The 23,618-nt window shown below is 41.3% G+C and overlaps 1 protein-coding gene across 4 annotated transcripts in view; it reads left to right on the top strand.

Moving 5' to 3' along the window:
* The window catches only part of SETD2 (SET domain containing 2, histone lysine methyltransferase), a 115,345-nt gene that overhangs the window by 39,843 nt on the left and 51,884 nt on the right, over nt 1-23,618 (top strand). For all 4 annotated transcript variants that reach the window (XM_077808482.1, XM_077808486.1, XM_077808484.1 and 1 more), the window contains exons 12-13: nt 13,995-14,043; nt 17,004-17,184. In XM_077808482.1, coding sequence (XP_077664608.1) covers nt 13,995-14,043; nt 17,004-17,184 — 230 coding nt within the window. The remainder of the gene's footprint in view (nt 1-13,994; nt 14,044-17,003; nt 17,185-23,618) is intronic.

Here is a 23,618-nt window from a genome sequence, read left to right as displayed (position 1 = left end):
GGGGTGGAGCAGGGAGCGCCCCCCGGCACATGGGAAAGTTGGCGCCTGTAGCTCCAGCCCCGGAGTTGGTGCCTAGACATGGAGCCGCAGATGGACTTCTGAAGAGCCGCAGGTGGCTCCGGAGCCCCAGGTTGGCCACCCCTGGTCTAGTTCATCGCCATGTGCTAGTTCAGGACTGTCTTCTATGTTAAACTTTTAAGTTGTTAAATAAGGATGTACGGTTTGCCAAATCAGATTAGATCACTGATCCGTCAAGTCTGCTATCCCACCTATAACAGGGGCCAATATCTTTTACTTCAGAGGAAGATGTGCCACCAAGCTAACTGTGCTATGCTGTGTATGGGGAGGGCAAGCACCTTCCTGACCGCTGCAGCATGACCTCCTCCAGGCCCTGAACCATGAGGCTAGATTACCTTTATTTTGGTCTGCAAAGCTGAAAATATTTTTAATGGTCATAAAATATCCATCTGTTTTAAAGTACAGCCATAGACCTTGGATACATGATGACCTGCAGCAGTAAATTGCATAAACTGAAAATATACTGCATGAAGCCATATTCCCTTAATTTGTTGTAAATGTATTGGTGCTGTTTTTGTTAGGTGAGCCCTTGTTCTTGTCATAGTCTTTGTAGCTCTAGAAGACCTCTAATAACCAAGTTTCTGTAACCAGAGCCCTGCACAGATACAAAAATTTGGATCCACATCAGATCTGCAAAGATGGTAAACAATACAACCGCAGATACAGATATGCACAGATATAAAGTGGATATCCACAGATCTGCAGGGCTCTATCAGTAAACTGCCTTGGCAAATTCCATTATCTAATTAGCCTAATGGTTTGTGGGGTTTGGGGAATCCAGTTCCTAGAGTCTAACCTACCTCTTCCCTTTTACTTTCAGGCTGTTTCTATTTTAGCCATACTAAATGGCTCATTTTGAGTACTATTCTACCCAATTTTTTGTGTTTCCTGAGAGCTGCGTGTGTTAAGTGTCAATGGGACCATTGTATTACAAATCTTATTATATTAAGTTCCCTTGGAAATTGATAGGATTTAGTGTAACACAGAGTATAGACTAACCCTTCCGCATACATGACCCAAGTAAACTGGCTTCTTCTGGGCAGCAAGATGGTGGAGAGGTGGGGGTGCTGAAATCGTTGGCAGTGCACGCTGCCGCATTATAGCCACTTCGCAGCTGCTACTCCAGTTGCTGGCACTGGATCTACATAAATAATGTCCTTAAGCCTACCACTCCCTCCAGTATGAAGAGGCATAGATAAGTAAGCCTGGCATTGCATCTCCTCAGTATCCTTGGTAATGGAGATAGAGGGCACGGGCGTCATCTAGCCTCTCTGCAGTGTCTTTATCCTTCGAAGCTGCTCTTTTTATACTCTGGTGGCCACCAGACCTACATATTCTCTCACATATTCTCTTCCTGCTTCTGTTACACTTAAATAAGTTCTTCTCTGCAAACTTGTGATTTCTTTGTGTGAGCCATTTCAGATCTTGTTCTTTTCGACCTTTTGTTAACTTTTCAAATTACATGTCTTGCCATGGTGCAAAAATTGGGCTAGGACAGGCTTAGCATTTTAATAATTTATTTTTTTAACAGAGGAAGTTCCCACTGATTTTTTTTTTTTCCTGAGTGGTGTGTGTGTATATTTTCTATAAACACAATCATAAACCCAGCACAGGTTTTTTTTGGTCCACAAATACATGATAGCAATGCATGAATAAGCGCATATGAAAAATTATTTAGACTTTTCTGTGGCTCTTCTCATTGTACTAGGTGAGCATCACAAACATCACTGAATTTATCCACCTGGATAAGGAAGGCAAGTAATATTAGCCCCAATCTACACGTAAGGAACTCAAAGGGCTCATCTTTACTGCATTGTTAGCTGGAGATATAACTTGAGTTTTGCCCCTACGTGACTCCCATCCACTCACACACATCTCTAGATCAAGTGAAGTTGAGCTCTAAATTTGAGCTAGCTAGTCCATCGGGATGCAGGCAGAAGCTTGAGTTCCAGCTGCTGCATCCCAACTGCATTATTAGCAGTTAACATTGGAGCTAATAATGCAGTTGGGATGCAGCAGCTGGAGTTAGACCTGCTCAGCAGCTAATCCAATCACTCTGGTAATATAATCAGTATGTACTGCTGATTAGATTACTGTGTGCTTGCACTCCCAGGGCAGGTCTACGCTTAAAAAGCTGCACCAGTGCAGCTGCAGTGCCTAAGTGAAGACGCTCCTACACTGATGGGAGAGCTTCTCCTGTCGGCGTAGCTAATCCGCCTCTGCGAGAGGCAGTAGCTATGTTGACTGCCAACATAGTGCTATCTACATCACGGGTTAGGTTGCTCAGAGGTGTGGATTTTTCACACCCCAGAGTGACATAGGTATACCAGTATAAGCCTGTAGTGTAGATCTGGCCTCACGCAAGCATCTAGCTCAAGTGGAGAAAGTTGGGTGTGCTAACTTGAGCCGTCTACACTGGGGGCTAGGTTGGTTTAACTGCAGTGCTCTGGAATGTGGATTTGTCACATCTCTAAGCTATGTAGTTACACCAACCTAATTTCCTAGTGTGGACAAGGAAAGTATAAGACTTAAAATATATCCAGAGTCCCACAATTAGTCTACCTTGAATCTTAATATCTTGCAAAATGAAATCTTATTCTCATTCAAGCAAAAATACTTTGAACAAAACATTTACTTTTTCCCCATTTACTTTTTCCCCATTTACAATTCAAATGGGAACGTTTTATATAGGATTCATTCTTCAAAAATTGTATCAAAGCCAATAAATCAGTATGTAAAATTCAGCAAAAAATATTTGAAATTACTGTTTCAAGCACTGTTATAAATTCTGTTTAAAGGCAAAAATAAAGATTATTTTTCCCCCCTATAAAGAGAGGCTAACACTAAAACCAAACCAAACAACTAAAAGTATCTGAAACACACTCTGTGTTTTTGGACCTGCAATAGTACTTGCTTAGTTATCCGGTAGTTACTCTTTGCACTAATGTATTTTAAGCAGAGTGAGTTGTTTTTCTTGAGGATTTCTTAAACATTGATTTAACTAATTGAAAGGAAATTTGTGCACTCGGCCGAGTGGGACAAAAAGCATTTTCTCTCCATCAATAAAATTTGCAAAATGTGTTTTTTCATGGCTATTGGGTTTTTGAAGTCTAGTGCTGGAGCTAAACACTTTGCCAAAAGTGATGTCATTTTGTGACACTGGGAAGCCCAGTGGAAAAGGCTGTAAATCAATTTCCAACCAGCTTTAAATAATAAAAACTTAGATATTTAGTATTTTAAAATAAACATTTTGTTGAAGTATTTATTAGTTTTACTTCTGACCCTAACCCATTAAAGCAGGTTGGAAGCTAGCTTGATGACAGCATCTCAAATGACATCACTTTTGAGCAAGATGACTGCACCCAGCTCTAAACAGGGAAGTGAATAATGAAATGTTTAAAACTTTAGAAGAATATGAACTTATTTTTTTATTCATGGTGACAAGCACTTATTCTCTGAACTCTGACTGCTGAGCTGAGTATTGCAGCCTCCTTTTAAATTAAGTTTTGTATTGAACTTTTAAAAAATTAAACGGACTTAGAGTTGAGATTTTGAATGCAGAGGTTAAGCAGAGATTAACTTTTTAATGTTTAAGTGCAGCTGCATTATAGAAATATACAAAAGAGACTGCCAGCACTCAATCACAGTGGCAGAAAAGCCTCTTCATGTTATTTTGTGTAGACATCACGTTATTAGCCATCAGTTTAGTCTTTCCTGCCTTTGGAATCAAAAGGTTTTCGTTAATGCTGTGTTGAAAATAGTGCAGCACTTTATCTGGGACATGATTACTGAAGCACTGTCAGTATACTCAGTGTCGGAACAACACCCAATGGAAAGACCCTGTTCAGAGGAGCTGACAGGTTCAGGGTAAGGACCATTGTGCTGTGCAGAGTTCTGTTGACTTTAGTGAGGTTCCAACTGGGTATTTGTGTCGATTCATTAGCAGAATCTAGCCCTAAGTAAACAAAAATCAAATATAAAGCAACATGGGGTCGCTAACCTAGTCTCTTTTGAGTGATGTGGTGGTGACCACCATTTACTGACATGACTTAGCATTTGTGGACCTGAAAGAGGACATGTTTTATGGAGGCACTTGTAATAGAGGGGTACAGTTGCTTAAGAATACTCTGAACTGGCCTACATTTATAGCCCTCACGCTTTATGGCAGCATCCCACATAACAGTCTGCCTCTGTTACTTTCCAATAGGTCAGTTTTCTTTCCCAATATGTAATGCTGTTGTATCTTTTCACCTGACTTTCAGTATTACACAGCCAGAAAATGGCTAGCTCATCACATATTCTACTTTCACAGACTATTAAATTTAGTTTCTGTTCTTGTTAATTAACTTTAATCGGTCTGGGAAAGGCATGGAGTGGAGAAGCTCTCCATTAGCTATTCCAGTTAGCCCTGTAAGTAGCAGCAGGGTCTTGGTCTGAGTTGAAACTAAAATAATAACAGGAGAAAATTATAAAGAAAACATCACTGATCCAGAATGCAGCACCACAGACTGACTCATCATATGCAAGTTGTTACACATATTATAGGATCATTATCATGAAATGCATATTCTGTTACAAATAATGAGTGCAATAAGAACAAATATATTTAAATTTAAATAGTATACAATTTAAAACATTAGTGTTTATGAAAGATGTTTCACAATCCATAATGCTATACAATTGGTTAACATTTCATTTAAATAATTATTACTAAACATATCCAGAGGCACTTGACAAGAACACTTAGGTCACTAATCACAATTGCAATCTAAAGCTCTAACCCTGCCAACACTTATTCATGTGCTTAACTTTAATCACATAAGTAGTCCCATTAACCGTACTCATGTGAGTAAAACTAAATGTGTGTATGTTTACAAGCTCAGGGCCCAAAATAGAATGCACAGATCTAGTTCATAGAAAAGAAAATACATAGACATTTTAACTACTAAGACATAGAAAGGTTCCTGTTATTATATTAACTGCTCTGGGACCTAGATATAACTGTGACATACTCATTAGAAATCTTCTAAGATAAGGATGAAAGTAGTGCTAGGCGTAAAAGGCATTTCACGGACCATCCTATTGATGCCAAAAATGTACTATGCATTATCCACATTAGATAGACAATCCGTGCCCTAAAGAGTTCAAAATTTTAAGAAATTTGCACTTGTGTGTAATTTGTTCCAGATGAGTAAAATGCACACACAAAATCAGTTCTGAGTTCTCTCTCCTAAACTGGCTTTCTCCCCTTTGTTCCTGCAGCGATGTCTTCATCTGACATTACAAACTAAGTGTTGTTGTGGATGTTATTGCGGGAGGTCATAAATGCATCACTTAGGATTTGCCTGGAGCCTCAGAGAAAGAGAGTGATTTATTTTAATAATAATTTGTACAGAGTTTGTCAAGTGCAAAGTATGAAGTAAATAATTACATAGCACCTTTAATAATACTCTGCAGTGCTGTAGCACCTTTAATTCAGGGACTGCAAAAATACTTTAGACATTAACCTCGACATCTCTGAAGTAGATAAGGGATATTGGTTTCACTTCACCTACCAATGAAACCAGCTCTGGGCATGGAATCAAGTTATAGCATACAAAGAACACCAAACAATAGCATAGGCCAGGAAGTGAAGAAAAATACCAAGTCATCTGGAACAGGGAAAATTGTATGCATATAAAATGTAATTACATGAGATGGAATTTGGTTAGAATCAGAGGCCTAACACATCTACCATGGTAAAAAATGCCCTGGGATTTTTAATGACCACAAGTGGACCTCTGTTTTATGTCTCATCTGAGAGGCAACACATCCACCAGCACAAAACCCTTAATGCTATGCTGTGACATTGGTTCATGCCTCAGAGAAGCATGAATCCTTAGCCCTACTTCCTGTGGCACTCATATCCAAGTACTGGCCAGGCCCAGTCCTGATTAGCTTGAGATCTGATAAGTGCACAAACCCTAGTAAAATGGCTGCAGGTGAGAGGCTCTGTGTAAGTGATGAACTCCTTGCTAAACAGGTGTTGGGTAAATACTTAAAGTAGCAAGGAGAATTCTAAAAAGTAAATAAGATGGAGTTTTTTGGCGGTTTTAGTTTCAAGAATCTGCTGGATAATTAAGTTTGAAACTTGAACTACCCTTAAAATAATGAAAATATGTAGGGTTTATTTTTGCTTTTAAAAAAATTACACTGTAATCAATAATAGTTCCAGTGTTCATACCCCTAATGGAAAGTGCTGTAGAATTTCTAACTAATTATCTCAAGACTCATGTGAAGTAAATAGGTCCCCCATGTAAAATGGGGGTAACTGAGGCACAGCAGTTGAAACTGACCTGAGCACCCAGTGGTACTGGATACACTATGCCAGTGGCTGTCAGCCTTTCCATACTACTGTATTCCTTTCAGGAGTCTGATTTGTCTTGCGTATCCGCAGGTTTCACCTCACTTAAACTACTTGCTTACAAAATCAGACACAAAAATACAGAAGTGTCCCAGCACACTATTACTGAAAAATTGCTGACTTTCTCATTTTTACCGTATAATTATAAAATAAATCAATTGGAATATAAGTATTGTACGTACATTTCAGTGTAGAGTATATAGAGCAGTGTAAACGAGTCATATGAAATTTTAGTTTGTATTGACTTCACTTTTCATGTAGCCTATTGTAAAACTAGGCAAATATTTAGATGAGTTGATGTACCTGCTGGAAGACCTCTTTGTACCCCCAGGGGTACACATACCCCTGGTTGAGAACCACTGCACTAGACCATGTAGTCTCTGAATTTAAAAACTGATTATGGTAGGATCCCATAGATTTTGCACTCCTTTTAATGAGGCAGCCACAGCCAAATGCTGTTCCAAGAGTTGTATTGGTGTTTGCAACACACTCCTATCTTAGGGCCCATTGCCATAGTATTTGAGCATCTCACAATCTCTAATGGATTTATCCTCATACACACCCTCTGAGATAGGGAAGTGCTACAATCTCCATTATACAGACGGGGAACTAAGGCCCAGAGACGCTGACTTTCTCAAGATCATAGAAGAAGTTTGTGGCAGAGCAGAGAATTGAAATTTGGTCTCCCAAGCCTCAGCCTGGTGCCCTAAACACAAGACCATCTTTCTGCCATATAAAGATATTCTGACAAGATCAGTGCTAGAGAAATTACCAAAACAAGGTGGCTAATGTCACCTGTGTTAGAAACACCAAAGACAAGCAGGTTTTGCCACAGAATAATATTGTGATAAGAAAATGAATTTATTTTTAATTTTCGAAGCAGGTATTCAGTGCACAGTAGAGTAAAAGCAAGAAATGTTCTACTTTCCCAGTACCTTCACTATGAAATCCTCATTATTCATTTTCGTCTTAATGTGGTGGTAATCAAAAATATGGCAAAAATGTCACTTTACCCATGGTAACTCCTTATGTAGGGGAAAGTGAGCTTCTTCAATACCTCTAGAGCAATGGAGACATGTCCCTCAAAGTATTCAAAACCCTCCATTATCTCAGGGACATTTGCAAGCGTCATCAAGCAAGACAATGAGACTTACTGTGGTAGAAGTATGCAGTGTTGTAGTAGCCGTGTGGGTTACAGGATATTAGAGAGACACGGTGAGTGACAGGCATGGGGAGGGGAGTGGGGTCAGGGGCCCAGTGATTTAAAAGGCTGATGGGATAGATACGTATTTTTTAATAAAAATTACGATAAAAAAAAGAGATCCGTTTCCTGTCGCTCTGTACAGAGCGCCGTCCCTCCTGGTGCCATAACCGTTTTTCAGAGCGCTGCTGCACCCTGCTGGTCTGGCAGAGCGCTAGCAACAGCTGCCTGGGGACCGCGGAGCTTGCTGCCTCCTCTGATTGCTTGGGAGCCGCTGTGCCTGCCATGCTGGCTCTCCGGCTGCAGGGCTGAGGACAGGGAGACTTGAAAGAGGAGCAAGTTCCCTCTGCGCTACCAGATTTCCTCCCCCCAGGGCTGCAGCTCCTTGCCAGACACAAACCAGCAAATTCAGCCACCCAACTGAGCTGCCCTAGGTTTGCCGAGAGGCAGGTGGGGCCAGCCCCCGCTTCGCTGCCACGAGCACTGGCTGACACAAGCTGCTATTACGAGCGCAGGATAAGGGGCCACCTCCACCGCTCAGCCAGAGAACGAGGCACGGGTTTTCCCTCTGCCTTCGCCCCGGCCACTTCCCTGGAGATCTCCCGGTAGATGTGGCGCATCATGCCTGCCATCTCCTCATTGCTCTGGGTGTTGATGTCCCACAGCACCAGCTGCACAAGTATTGTATTGTATATTTTGACTTTGTTGGTCATATTCAGTTACATCTTGCATATCAGTTTTTTCCTTGTCTTTAGATTACACATGAATCACGATTAGGTGTGTGTTTAGCCTACTTGATACTTCAGGTGTTTTCTTACTTTGTGCTTCTTTAAATGTTTTATATATTAATTAATTTCATTCCATAATGTATGTATTTAATTTAAATATATAATTCAAAATAACACATTCTACATCTTATATTTAGTCTCACAATTTGTTTAATACTGGTGCTGTATGTAACTGGGAAAAAAGTTGACTAGATCAAGCAACGCCACAACTTACGTATAGTGAGTTCTAATGTGTTATCAATAGCATAAAAAGTAGTGTCGTAATCCCTTTCTCGGGGGGGGGCCATAGACTTTCTGCCCTGGGGCCCGGAATTGCTGTCAGCAGGTCTGGTGAGTGAAGTAATATCTTTATTTGGACCAATTTCGGTGGGTGAGTGAGACAAGCTTTCGACCTTTTGCAGAGCTCTTCTTCAGGTCTGGGAAACTTACTCAAAGTGTCACAGCTAAATACAAGATGGAACAGGTTGTTCAGCATAAGCAGTACTTAGCAGTTGTACTAACGCTGAGGAATCTGTTCCACCTTGTATTTAGCTATGACACTCTGAGTAAGTTTCCCAGACCTGAAGAAGAGCTCTGCAAAAGCTCGTGTCTCTCACCCACCGAAGCTGGTCCAATAAAAGCTATTACTTCACCCACCTTGTCTCTGTGGTAGAAGTGTGAACAGTTAAACAGTGTTGACTGCCGATGAGTTCCCTGCGCTCTACGTGTAGGTCAAGGAACAGTAGTGTGTGTTGGTAGCCAACCTCCACAGTGCGAATCAGTTCTCTTCACCCGGTGCATGGTCTTATTCAAGCATCGGGGCTAGCTCCATGCAAAGAGAATGCTGAGAGTGTGCTTAGTCATCCAATTTCCTCATGAAATTCCTTTCGCAGTAGCTGGTCACACTATTATTCTGCCATTGGGGTAAAGCCAGGCTTGACCCAGAGCGTCATCGCGTAGGTCAGGTCAGCAATACAGAGAGATCACCTTCTACAGGTGGGGTTACATGTTAGCATTTCCACCTTGCTCAATGCTAGGCAATCCAGCTTTGAGACTTTAATGCTTGAAAGCATAGCTGCCTAAATCATGAAGCAGGTTTCTTTTCTTCACTATGTCCAATAAGGCTGTTAGCGTCTGGGCACGGCATACGAAATACCAGATCCTAAAATATGTCTTTTGAGAAACACCCACAAGCTTTGTGCCAGCAGCTGAGACCATGTGGGATAGCTGCCTGTATTTTCCTGGAGTGTGCTGATTGAACCACAATTGTGTAACGTGAAAGGTATGACCATGCACAGTTGATGCACTTTTTCCTGGAAAATCCTACTGTGTGGATATGCTGAAACTGTTTGCTATGAGAGGGTCAGATAAATAAGTTCAGTCCCAGTTTCACAAACATGGTTCTGGGGCCCAGGAAGACACTTAGGCATTTGCTTAAGCACCCTTTCTACATAGGAATGCTTTCCTGATAAGTTAGCCCTCTAGAGCCAATGCACTTACTGAAGAGTGAACTGGAATTTGTACTGGCTTCTGCATAATCCATTGTATTTCACTTCAATTCCGATTGCAGGGGCGTGATCATTGACAATAAAATAAGAGAGATACAAAGTGGGTGAGGTAATGGGCTTGTCTTCATGTACAGCAGTGCAGCTGCAGCCTGTCAGTTAAGGTGCTACTGTCTTGATGGGAGAGCTTCTCCTGTCAGAGTTGTTAATCCACCTCCACGAGAGACTGTGGCTATGCTGATGGGAGAAGCTCTCCTGTTGACATAGTCCCACATGTATGCAGCACTATGTTGGTATAACTACATTGCTTAGGGGTGTGGATTTATCACATCCCTGAGCAACAGTTATACCAATATAAGTCTGTAGCGTAGACCTGGCCAATATCTTTTATTGGACCAACTTCTGTTAGTGGAAGAGACAGAGAAAATCTTTCAAGTTACACACAGCTCTTCTTCAAGTCCGGGGGCTTGTCGACACTTAAAATGCTACAGCAGCACAGGTATGCCATTGTAACGCTTCAGTGTAGATGCTACCTGCACTGATGGAAGGGGTTCCTCCATCAGCATAGGTAATCTACTTCCCCAAGAGGCCTAGTGCTAATTACGGGCTTGTCTATGCTTACCGGGGGGATTGACGATCGGCAATCAATGCATTGGTTGATTTAACGGGTCTAGTGAAGACCCACTAAATTGACAGCAGATTGCTCTGCCATTGACTCAGAAGTTTCACCGCAAAAAGAAAACCACCTCCACGAGAGGCGTACAACTCTTTACCGGTGATGCTTTTGCGGTGATGTGCAAGTGAAGATGTTTTTCCTGTTTACACAGTTTTTAGCTTCCTGAAAATATCCCATAGTGCCTAGGTGACCACTCTGGCCAGCAGCTCTGATGCCAGGTAAACAGACATCTAGCCCTCCCCCTGTAAAGCTCCGGGAACTTTGAAAATCCCCTTCTTGTTTTCTTGGCAAGTGCTCACCTATCATCTGGCCAGATGACAATGCCTGCTCCACAGAGCAAACGATCCCCTGCTTGGAGCAATGCTGAGCTACTGGAGCTGATCAGTGTTTGGGGAGAGGAGGCTGTGCAGGGACCCAGGATGCCCGGCCATCACCCCCCTGCCCTTCCCATAAGACCCACATCAAAATGGAGAGAGATGCACTGTGGGATAGCTGCCCTAAAGTGCTGCTCTCATCCGGGATGGAAGTGCTGCAAATGTAAACACTCTCTGAGACCTGAGGAATTGAGAACACAAACCTGCGCTTTACTTTGGTTCCCTATCACCAGTGAAATTTACAGTGCAAAAACTCTGCAAGTGTAGCTATACCCTAAGGTTTCTGGTGTAGACATGGCTAACCCTTGTCCTATGACTGCAGAGGTGTTAATGGGCCACTTCATTTTGAATGGTCCTTTGCAACAAGCTAACTCCTATGCTTCCCAATCTGTTCCACATTGTATTTAGCTGACACACTCTGGGTATGTCTACACTACGAAATTAGGTCGAATTTATAGAAGTCGGTTTTTTAGAAATCGGTTTTATATATTCGAGTGTGTGTCTCTCCACAGAAAATGCTCTAAGTGCATTAAGTGCATTAACTCGGCGGAGCGCTTCCACAGTACCGAGGCTAGAGTCGACTTCCGGAGTGTTGCACTGTGGGTAGCTATCCCACAGTTCCCGCAGTCTCCGCTGCCCATTGGAATTCTGGGTTGAGATCTCAATGCCTGATGGGGTTAAAACATTGTCGCGGGTGGTTCTGGGTACATATCGTCAGGCCCCCGTTCCTCCCTCCCTCGGTGAAAGCAAGGGCAGACAATCGTTTCGCGCCTTTTTTCCTAAGTTACCTGTGCAGATGCCATACCACAGCAAGCATGGAGCCCGCTCAGCTCACGGTCACCGTATGTCTCCTGGGTGCTGGCAGACATGGTACTGCATTGCTACGCAGCAGCAACCCATTGCTTTGTGGCAGCAGACGGTGCAATAGGCCTGATAACCACCATCATCGTCATGTCCGAGGTGCTCCTGGTCGCCTCTGTGCGGTCGATCAGGAGCGCCTGGGCAGAAATGGGAACAGGGACTAAATTTGGAGTGGCTTGATCAGGGCATTCTCTTTAGTCCTGCAGTCAGTCCTATTGAACCATCTTATGGTGAGCAGGCAAGAGATGAGGATGGCTAGCAGTCCTATTGTACCATCTTCTGCCGAGCAGCCATGAGATGTGAATGGCATGCAGTCCTTCTGCACCATCTGGTGCCAGTCAAAGATGTAAAAGATAGATGGAGTGTATGAAAACAAGAAATAGACCAGATTTGTTTTGTACTCATTTGCAAACCCCCCCGCCCCCCGTCTAGGGGACTCATTCCTCTAGGTCACATTGCAGTCACTCACAGAGAAGGTGCAGCTAGGTAAATCTAGCCATGTATCAATCAGAGGCCAGACTAAGCTCCTTGTTCCAATAAGAACAATAACTTAGGTGCACCATTTCTTATTGGAACCCTCCATGAAGTCGTGCCTGAAATACTCCTTGATGTAAAGCCACCCCCTTTGTTGATTTTAACTCCCTATAAGCCAACCCTGTAAGCCATGTCGTCAGTCGCCCCTCCCTGCGTCAGAGCAACAGCAAACAATGGTGCATCTGAGTTGAGAGTGCTGTCCAGAGCAGTCACAATGGAGCACTCTGGGATAGCTCCCGGAGGCCAATGCCATCGAATTGTGTCCACAGTACCCCAGATGCGACCCGGCAAGGCCGATTTAAGCGCTAGTCCACTTGTCAGGGGTGGCGTAAGGAAATCGATTTTAAGAGCCCTTTAAGTTGAAATAAACAGCTTCATCGTGTGGATGGGTGCAGGTTTACATCGATTTAACGCTGCTAAATTCGACCTAAAGTCCTAGCATAGACCAGGGCTCTGTGATTGCCTTTTTCAGGGTATGACTACACTAGAAACTTCAAAGTGCTGCTGCGGGAAGGCAGCTCTTTGAAGTGCGAGTGTGGTCACGCGTGAGTGCTGGGAGAGAGCTCTCCCTGGGCTCCTGGTAATCCACCTCCACGCTCCCAGTGCTAGCAATTTAAAGCGCTGATTTTTCACAGCCCTGAGCCAGCATGTTGGGGCGCTATAAAATGTAAGTGTAGACAAGCCCTCAGACTTGAAGAAGAGCTCTGCTTAGCTCAAACGCTTGTCTTGGCCTGATCAGTCACATCATATGTGACCTCTCCTGCCAACATAGGTATCACCCATCGTTGGGAGTGGATTAATTAGGTCGAAAGGAAAGTTCTCTCCTGTCCGCTTAGGGCTAGTCTACACTTAAATGTGGCTTGTGTGTAGTCATGGTAGAGCGCTGGGAGAAAGCTCTCCCAGTGCTCTTAAAAAAACAAGAAAAAAAGCCACCTCCGCGAGGGGCATAGATCCCAGCTCTGGGAGTGCAGTTCCCAGCGCTGGTGCACTGTCTACACTGACGCTTTACAGCGCCGAAACTTGCTTCCCTCAGGGATATTTTTTCACACCCCTGAGTGAGAAAGGTGCAGCTCTGTAAAGTGCCAGTGTAGACAAGCCCTTAGAGTGGCTACGTGAGAGAGCTTACAGCGGAGCAGCTGCATTGATACAACCGCGGCACTGTAAGCTCTCTAGTGTATGAGCTAATTCAGGTCAGAGGTTGGTTTACCCTTAGAAAAGGCAGCCTTTGATTTTTATTTCAGTACATCTCCAACTTCATATATTTATAGTAAATAGGAAAGATGGCAACTTTAGATTCTGCTGGCTTGAATCCTCTGCTGACATACCTGGATTGCTGACAGAGAGTGACTGTAGCACTTAGTATGGTTGTGTAAACCAAACAGATTTAATATACAAGATATTGAGAGAAAATAAAATAGGATCCACCACAATGCCATGTTTTTAGAACTATATCTGCATTTTGAGACCTGGACCTTTTTATTCTATTGTTTACAAAGTTGGGGGACTTACGTGACCTTTCCCACCCCACAGTTATATCAGCAGTAGTCTCAATGTCCATGTGAAAATCTGATGATTTTTTCTGGCTTGCTTTGCAGGAGGTGTATCGAATCCCGAAGAAGAGTCAAGCAGAAAAGGAGAGTAGTGGTAGGTAGTCAAGGATACCTTTCAAGTAGCAGCTGAAAGTGTAATTTCCTCCAGAGAGGATTGATTTTCCTGTGTCTAAAGTTGAATGCTTATCAGAGAGGTTGCGTGCGCGCACACACAAAATCACTTTATTATATGTGTTACGGTGGAGCTTAAGGGATCCCTTGGGGTTGGTGCTGTACGTACCCATTGTCCAAGACGGTTTCTGCCCTAAACCGTTTACAGTCTAGGTGAACGTTGGGAGAAAGGAAGTATTACTATTTTCATTTTACAGATAGAGAACTGCGGCACAGAGAGTAAATGACTTGCTTAAAGTCACACAGTCTATGGTAGAGCTAAGAATTGAACCCAGATCTCTTGAATCCCAGCGCAGTGTCTTAACCATGAGGCCAGCGTTCCTCTCTACAGCTCATACGTAATCTGATCACAGTAAGGAAATTCAGAGTGGGATGTACAGAGGCTTATCAGTATCCGGACAGAGGGGGCTTTAAACTCGGAGGTTTCTCTTTGTGCCTGTTGGTATTGGACTCCATAAAGTGCATCTCCCGTTAACTGAATATCTTCCTCTTATGAGTCCCCAGCTTCAGGTGTTTTACACACCAGGTCTCAAGTCTTGTGTGCTGAACCAGTTTAAAACCACTTTTCAGCAGACCAATGTGTGTGGGCCCCAAAAGCGTTTAAACCAACTTTAAGAATGATACCATAGCCTGGGTAAAAGGCAAGATTAGAACATTGTTTCCAAGCTCAGTTTACATACTTGGGTCCAAGGATCTCCATGCATACTGGAGTTGGATATAAACAAGAAACAGAAGCCGTTTGTACCCCTGGGTTGCAATTGTGTTCTGTCTAACCAGGTTACTTATTTGTAACTTTAGCTCAGACTGTGTTTGCACCTGTTACTCACTGTTCCACAGGGAGAGGGAGAACTCAAAACTGGTGTGTAGTGCTTGTTACATTTTATCTATGCACAACCCCACAAGAACAAAATCAATTAAAATAAGATGTTAAATTACATCTAGTGCTACATGACATGGGGGCATTTGTGGAAAGTGACTTATATGCTCTGGGGACCTTATGTTTAGTTGAGGATTGGTCCTGCTTTGAGCAGAGGGTTGGACTAGATGACCTCCTGAGGTCCCTTCCAACCCTGATATTCTATGATTCTATGTTGCCCATTTGCAGGGATTAAGAGCCTGGGTTGTTGTTTTTTTCCTGACTTAAAAAAGATGGGAGCTAAAGAGGTTATTCTCGAGCACTGCAGAAAGAGCGACTCCACTGCTCTTCACAAACAGCAGTTCATGCTACAATTTACATTGATTGGGTGACCTTTGACAAATTAATTGAATTGTGCTAGCGACATTGCCAAAGCGTAGGTTTTCTGTTAGAAAATACTCCAGTGCACCCTGAAGAATTAATGGAATTTTTGAGATGTGTTGGATGTATTAGACATTTGCACAACCCAAGTCCTTGCAAATTTTCAGCTTTGCAATGACTCAGATATGAGCACTCAAGGAATTAGCTATTAATACAGTACAGCACAGTGATAAGTTATATGTGCACTCATACCGTGATAATACATTCACTTCAGAGTTCTCTTATGGTATAATGCTGTGGCTTTCAAAATGTGGGCCATTTTATAAAATCAAGGTCCTCTCTTAGAGCATCTTCTCCACTTTTCTTTCCTCTTTCTATGCCTTTCCGTCTGTTATCCATATAGGAGACGTTAATATTAAGACACTATTAAAGAGGTAAAATGAAATAGGACACTGTTAAACAAATTCTCCTAATGTGATAATTATAAAATCTGCACTTTGTAAAGTGTAAATCTGTACTAAATCCATGCCGTTTGTTAGTAGTTCAGAGAGAAGTTGTGGGCTAGGTGTAGAAATCATCGGATGGGCTTCAGTGGTCTTAAATTCTGATTCCATAAAACAATTTCTCTTCACAGCTTTTAGGAGACTCTTCTTTTATGGGGCCAAATGTCTCTGTTTCCTGCAGTCCTTACTCTCCAGGTCACTTCTGCCTGTTTGGTACCTCTGTAATTTTGATTGTGCTTCATTTCCCTTTCCCCACCCACCCCCAAAAGACCCACCCTTGACTAAGACAGGAATCAGGGTACAGGTAAGTGTTGGGGGTGGGGGTAGTTGGTCTGAAAAACCTCTGGCCATTATGAAAAGCATCCTAGACTGTGCTTACAGTTAGCAGAAGGCATCACTCCTTGCAGACTGACCGATGCTTCATCAGTGTGACACTGTTTTGCAGGCAGCCAGCGTATGCTTTGGAGAGCACTATTGAAGAATCACTGATAACAGTTCAAAAATATCATGAACTATCTCACTGCAAGTGTCTTATCATTAATATGACAGTTCCTTGTTAGTTATAGTAACTTGTCAGTGCTGTAAACTCAGGGTGCACAAATCCATTGTGAAAAATGACAGTATTGTAAGAGCTATCGAGTGCCAAAAAGTTGAAGGACTATATTGTGTTGTGTCAACATGTGTAAATACTGATTGGGACCTGTTTCTTGTTTAAAAGGGTTTTACGGAAGCGATTATGTTCAAACTGTATATGAAAGAGGCCGTAGTGTCAAAACATGTCCCTAGTGGTTAATACAAAGGCACGCTCTGCCAGTGCACTTTGTCTCCTGGGCTCATTATCTGGAGACAAAATTCAAGTTTTACCCCACACACTGCATGCTTCCCTGCGTTAAAAACTCCTAGTGTTCTTGGCCAGATGCTTTTCAAGTCTAATAAGACATAAGAGAGAAGTCACTAAAAATAGGGGGTTAAAAAGAAAGTATTGTCTCAGCCATAACTATAGTGTAATGCTAATATAGGGCATCCTGCATTTCATTTGAGCGAATGGACCAAAAAATACACCTACTACAACAGCAGCAAAGGTGAAAGCAGAAACCTTTTGAAATGTAAAGACTACTTCCTTTTATTCATCTTGCTTATCAGGAGATCGTGGGAGGGATGCAGCTGGTCATAGGGACCAAACTGCTACCCCAAAGAATCCAAACCAGAGCAGAGAGAGAGACCCTGAGAGGCAGAGCCAGAGTAAAGAGAAGAAGAAACGGAGAGAGTCGTTGTCCCCACCATCTTCGGCCTATGAGCGAGGAACCAAGAGGCAGGATGACAGGCAAGTTGTCTTACTGTACCATTTCCATCAGGGATGCTGATGCTGAGGGTTCTGATGATCCTGTGTCAGTCCAGCAGGGGAAAGTTGGTTGTATTTAGCCTTTTCAAAATAAAATTGCCAAAGATGATATTTGTGACCTTCTGAAAATAAATAGGAAAGAGGAAATTTTCTATTAAATGAATATGCTGTGTGGTTATTGATAATGGACATGGAAGCAAGTCTTTCATCTTAGATGACTGCTTCAAATGTAGTCCACTTCGGCTACTGTTGCTTGGAGTTGTGTGGCTACAACTGAGAAGAGCTGATCAGACCATTGCAAATACCGTTAGCGCGTCCCATCAACTCCTCAGTGCTGCTTGGGAATGAATTATGCTGGTGGTGTTTCAGTGATGGAAGCTGTATCCAGTCCTCGTTCAAAAATTACCGTGAAAGTGGGATGGTTTAAAGGGGAAGTCAGAGCGTCCCAAACTGGACTCTGAAGACTTCCCATTAGCCTACCCAGGAGATACTGTATTTAATTTTAAATTACTTTGCACTAGGGCCCATCTGCACACTGCAGATAATAAAAGTACAAAGCCAAAAATGAAATAACTTCCCTGGATAAATAGAAAATCCTCAAAAGCACCTTTTTATATATAAAAATGGAAATTATCCAGTGGCTATCCAGCAAAAAATCATCCAAGGAAATACTCTCATCACCAGGCAGCTGTGTTTCTCCCATGACCCTTCCTTCCCCTTTCTCCCCAGACAGTTTCATCAGGCTGCGTTTACTCAGGTAAAGTGACTCTTAGAAACATATAAACGCAATTAAGGCTGCTCCACATGATGGTGGTTCTTCCTGAGCAATCTATTGGCTATCTCCCCTGCACAGCTTCTTCACAGCTTAGCTTTCACAGCTCCTGAGAGGTTAGTGAAGTGCTGCTGTTCCCGTCTTGCATACTACTTGTATCGCACTTCTCATCTTCAAAGTTCTTTCCAGATGATTATCTAATTAGCCCTTCAGAAATATCCTATGAGGTAGGTAAGCAGTATCTGCATATTACATATAGCCAAACTTTAAAAATAAGAGGTCAGAGATGCCCTCACCTTGAAATCTAATTAATTTTTTTAATTAGTTTAAAGTAGCTTCAGTTACTATACCTACCCCTGAGACCCTTTGCAAATTTTTGTGTTTTGTTTAATTAAGCTATCTATTTTAAAAATACTTTGTGTGAAACATCTAGACAAAGGGGAGAACTGGCTAGCTACATATGGGAAACAGTGAAATTGACGATGCATGAAAACAATTCAGAGGTGATTTCATTTGGTTTGTATTACATTGCAGCAAGAGGCCCTAACCAAGATCCTGGGTCCATTATCTTAGGTGCAGTACATATACAGAGTAAGAGACAGTCCCTGCCCAAAGGAGTTCACAATCTAAATAGACAAGATGGACAAAGGATGGGAGGAAAGAGGTAGTATCCCCATTTTTCAGATTGAAAACTAAGGGAAAGAGAGGTTGTGACTTGGCCAAGATTGCACAGCAAGTCCGATAGAACTAGGTATTGAACTCAGATCTGCTGCATGAGCATCAACCCTCAGTCCAAGAGGGACTTGTCACAGACCATGCAGGAACTTAGGATTAGAACTTGAGAACCTTCTGGCTCATAGTCCTGTGGTCCAACCACTCCTGTCTGCCTGCAAGCCATTAAACTGCTTGCAACTTTAAAGTCAGAATACATGCACACTTTATTATTCTGATGTCATTAATACAGCTCGATGTCTGCCACTCCATTTACTTCCAATGAGAGGAGAAGTTGGCATACAGAAAGTTGGTTGGGAACAGAGTGGCAATCTACTGAAATTTAATAGTTATGGTCCACATTTAATTTAATGAATTCCTTCTGGAGGATTAGCAAACACCGCCATGTTTGGAGGGAGAAAAGTCCTGTTAAATATAACAAATGGACAAAAGTATATCCCAAGAATTGAGCGTGAGCCATATCTGTACATTAACCGTGTCAAATCACACTACAGAATATCTTTTCGTTTTCATATGGACCCTTAAACTGCCCAGTCTAGCAACTGGTGTCATCTGTATGGTCATTTTTCAAGTGTTGTATGTGAGTGTGGCATTGTGTAGAGAGTCTAAAGGAAATAAAATGGCCCCTGCTCAGAGAGCCGAGATACTGTGTGTTCAGTGTGAGCCAATGTTGACGACTGGAGAGACACGTGACAACTGGTAGAGTGGGTTGGGCAGCTGAAGCAGAGTGGGTTGAGCTGTTCACAGAAAACAAGGAGTCAATAATTATGAATAAGCGATACTTGGAGATGTTGAAAGGCAGCAGAGGTCAGTGGAGTTAATAAACGTTACATTTAAGTATGTGGGATTCTTGGGGTCAAGACAGAACTCTTGTTCTTACTAGCTAAAATGCAGCACACATCCTTGTTAAAGCCAGTACCAAGCCAGTCAAGGTCTACTATATGGACTTCAGAAAAGCTGAGGGAGAATAATTGATTACAAAAAAGTCACATTTTTCAAATAAAGCAGCATTCCATTGTCCTCATGTTATTCTCTATTAAGCACGTTTGAAAGGCTAGCATAAAAATTGGAGTATAAATCCACAAAAAACATCCACTTGCAGAACAAAAACCAAACAAATGACTGAAGGCAGAAGTAGAGATGGATGAATTACTAACATATATAAAAAGAAAAGGAGTACTTGTGGCACCTTAGAGACTAACCAATTTATTTGAGCATGAGCTTTCGTGAGCTACAGCTCACTTCATCAGATGCATACCGTGGAAACTGCAGCAGACTTTATATATACACAGAGAATATGAAACAATACCTCCTCCCACCCCACTGTCCTGCTGGTAATAGCTTATCTAAAGTAATCATCAGGTTAGGCCATTTCCAGCACAAATCCAGGTTTTCTCACCCTCCACCCCCCCACACAAATTCACTCTCCTGCTGGTGATAGCCCATCCAAAGTGACAACTCTTTACACAATAAAAAGGCAAAAAGCACAGGAAACATGAGACAAGGTAAACTTCATGGCAGGAAAGTTCTTGTTACAGCAAGAGAAAGATTAGAAAAACAGAAAATACTGAATAGCGAATGATTGAGCATGAGTGGTCTCTGATGCTAGAGGTCAGGAAGCCCTTTCTTTGCATGTTCTTCCCAGCTGCACCCTCTCTGTGTAAACAGTGACTTTGTATAAGAGGAAAATCTGCAAAATGTAGCATGGCAAAAATGAAGCTTAGAGAATGAGGGGATCGCTGCCCATAGAGGCATCCTAATAGTCATTAATCTGACTCTCTTTCGTAATATGGACCAATCAGTCTTTAACTACAGCACTTTGGATAGTACTTTGTTCCAAAAAACTATGAAATCCGTATAGTGGTGGCAGGGTGGATTTGATTTAAATCACTAGTCAGGAAAACTTGATTTAATCATGGATTTCTACATAAGAGCATTCTTGTTGATTGTTATAACCTTAATACATATTCTTCACAACTCAAAGATGTAGGTTTCATTTTTAGAAGGTACACACTAGGCATTTTTGAAGTGATTTATTTTGAAAACTTTTCAGATTAGTTTTACAGCTATATCAAAAAATGAATGATTGTTTGGTTTTTCATTTACCAAAGGTAATTGAAGCAGATAGTTCACCTCCCAATGACTTCATAAATATCTCCAGTTCAACAGGTTAATCATTAATATTTTGAGGATTTTCTTGCCATGCTGTATTAGGAGGAGAATATCACCAGACAGACATTTAAATTGTTTTATTTAACTAAAACAACATTATTATGTATCTGGATTTTTTTCTTCAACAGCAAACCTATAATATTTTAACAAAACAAGCATATGAATTTTTTAATTTAGTTAAACATTCAAGTTTTTTAAAATCAGGTTTGTTTTTGTTAAAATTGTTAACTAAAATAGTTAAATTTAAAAAAAAAAAATGAAAAATTAAATCGACTGTCAGCCAAGTCAACATAAGAAACTTAAAAAACTGGCTTCTGCAGCTAACTCAGTCGTCTTAACCTTCATTTTCCTGTTTGTTCATAATCTGGAACAGAAAAACAAGTTTTCCTGCTTTTTTAGGTCCCAAACGATTTCTCAGTTTGGAATGAATTAGTCCAAAGGAAGAAAATATTCTTTCTACACCGGCAGAAGAAGCTAATGCTGTTAAAAGTGAGATTATCACTTCAACAGTCTTCAGAATCTTGTATGTCGAGGATGTATTCTCCTAAGCAAAATAAGTCAAAGTAGTTATTTAATTATTACCATACTGCTCATTTAGTATTACTCATTGCATTCACTGACACTCAGTACCACTTTAAAGGTGAAACTGTAAAAGGAAGATCTGCCTATTTCAGTTATTTATTTTTTATCACAACTGCATCTAAAATGATAGTACCATAGAGTAACAACCATATTTTTTGTGCTCAAACATGAGAATTCAAGAGTAGTCCAGAAGGAAGACAGGCAGTCCTTAAGAAAGAAGTATGAAATAAAAAAGTTTATCAACCTGAAGATCCTGGATGTTCAGACATGTTCCTTTCATCATCTTCAACGCAGCTTCCTCCTGAGAAAAAACACTTCCCATGATGTTGTTTCATTTGGGCAACCAGGCTTTGCATTTCTTTTTTGCACTGTTTGCATTTTGCATGCATGCCTGACTTACCCACAGGTAGAGGAACTTCATTAAAATATTTCCAAACTGGGTCTCTCTTATGGCCTGCTGCCATTATAGGTTTTCCCTTCTAGTGAGAGAATGGTGTGGTAGATCTCAAATCAGTGATGGCTACACTCAGAAAGACCTCAAGACTTCTAGAATATGCTGCTCAAACAGTTTCACTTTTGTTTCTACTGCCTGTCCCTCCCTTCTCACATTTATCTCCAGACTTCTTCTCCTTGTCCAGATCTATTCCACCCCCAACAATCTTCTATTCACTGAACTTCTTGAAACTTTGCACTTTGAGAGAGGAAGAGATTGACTCTATATACACAAATTTGCAGAGGGACAATAGGTTTGAGGTCTGTTATTTCTCACTTCTATATATTATTTATTAAAAACATTTTTTTTTTTTCTGTTAACAAGCATGTTATCTCTGGAGACAAATCCACAGTTTGAGAACTGCAAAACTAAGCATCTCTGATGGTATCTTCTAGACTGAGCATTGAGTCCCATTGGGTAGATAGAAAGATTAACCTAAATAATCTATACAGAAGCCCCTGGATCCGCATAAAATTGGGTCCCTAATCCATGAACTATTGGAACTCATTTACAAAACTTTTCTTAAACATTGCATGAATATATTGTCTCATACTATAGAATTAGAATTTATAATCCCTATTCCATGATGAGAGATCTTTGAGCTATAGTGTTTCTTAATTAAAACTCTCCTTAGATAGGTTTTTTCCTCAAAAAGCATTTTATCAAAAAAAGCTGATTTAAATAAAAAAAAATCATTGATTTTTATTTATCCTGAATGGAGGTGAGCAGAACAGATGACATCAGAGGGGTAAAGAACTCCAGAGTTGGTCTCAGATCACTGAAAGATTTGGGGGTATGCTGGCATGCCCTTGGCACACTTCCTTGCCCTTGCTGCTGCTCTGGAGTGGAGATTCTCTTAGAGTAGATGGGCCTTTGGGTGAATGGAGAAACTATTATGACACCTGCTTAACTTCACTACTGCATCACATGGGGGGTTTTTTGTATTTATTCTTTTGTGTGAGTTGGCTCTTAATGTAAGTTCTTCGGACGAGTGCAGAAAAATATTGACATTTTTGTTAAATTATTTAAATTGGGTTCTCACTGCCAACAAGATTCATATAAACATAAATACTCACGGGTATTATTTGAATTGGACTGAAGAAACAAAAGGGCATCTTAACTGAAGTATTTGTAGCAATGTGTCCTTGTTATGCAAACTGGATGCATGAATAAAAAGTTGATGTATGTATGAGTATATTGGATGCTTTGTAGAACCCACGATAGTTAAGACTGCAAAGCATTTTCACTTGCAACTCCCTGTTTTCATACACTCATAACTTTAAAAAATATCCACCTTTTGATCTTTAATCTTACATGCTTTGTGTCTGACCTAAGCTATCTTTTTTACCCCTGGAAAATCTCTTCAGCTGTTTTGTGTTTCAGGAAGAAAAATATGACTCCTATTTAAATAAATAAATAGAAAAAAAATCTAACCACATTTTTTTTAGGCAGATCTGTGGTTCAGTAAATAGCACAACTCTAAATGGAAGTCAGTTGTTTATAATTCCATTGTTCTTAAATAACATCTGCAAATTAAGGTGGAGACTAGTATTCAGAAATAATTAACGTTCCAAAAGGTCTCAGTGGTTGAATGTCAGTATTGAGTTATGCATGCAAAGAAGTCTTAATCTTCTTGTGGCAGAAAAGTTTGAATGTTTTTCACCC

Source organism: Eretmochelys imbricata, chromosome 2, assembly GCF_965152235.1.
Source record: "Eretmochelys imbricata isolate rEreImb1 chromosome 2, rEreImb1.hap1, whole genome shotgun sequence".
Lineage (NCBI taxonomy): Eukaryota > Metazoa > Chordata > Testudines > Cheloniidae > Eretmochelys > Eretmochelys imbricata.
This window is presented reverse-complemented; position numbering and strand designations above follow the sequence as displayed.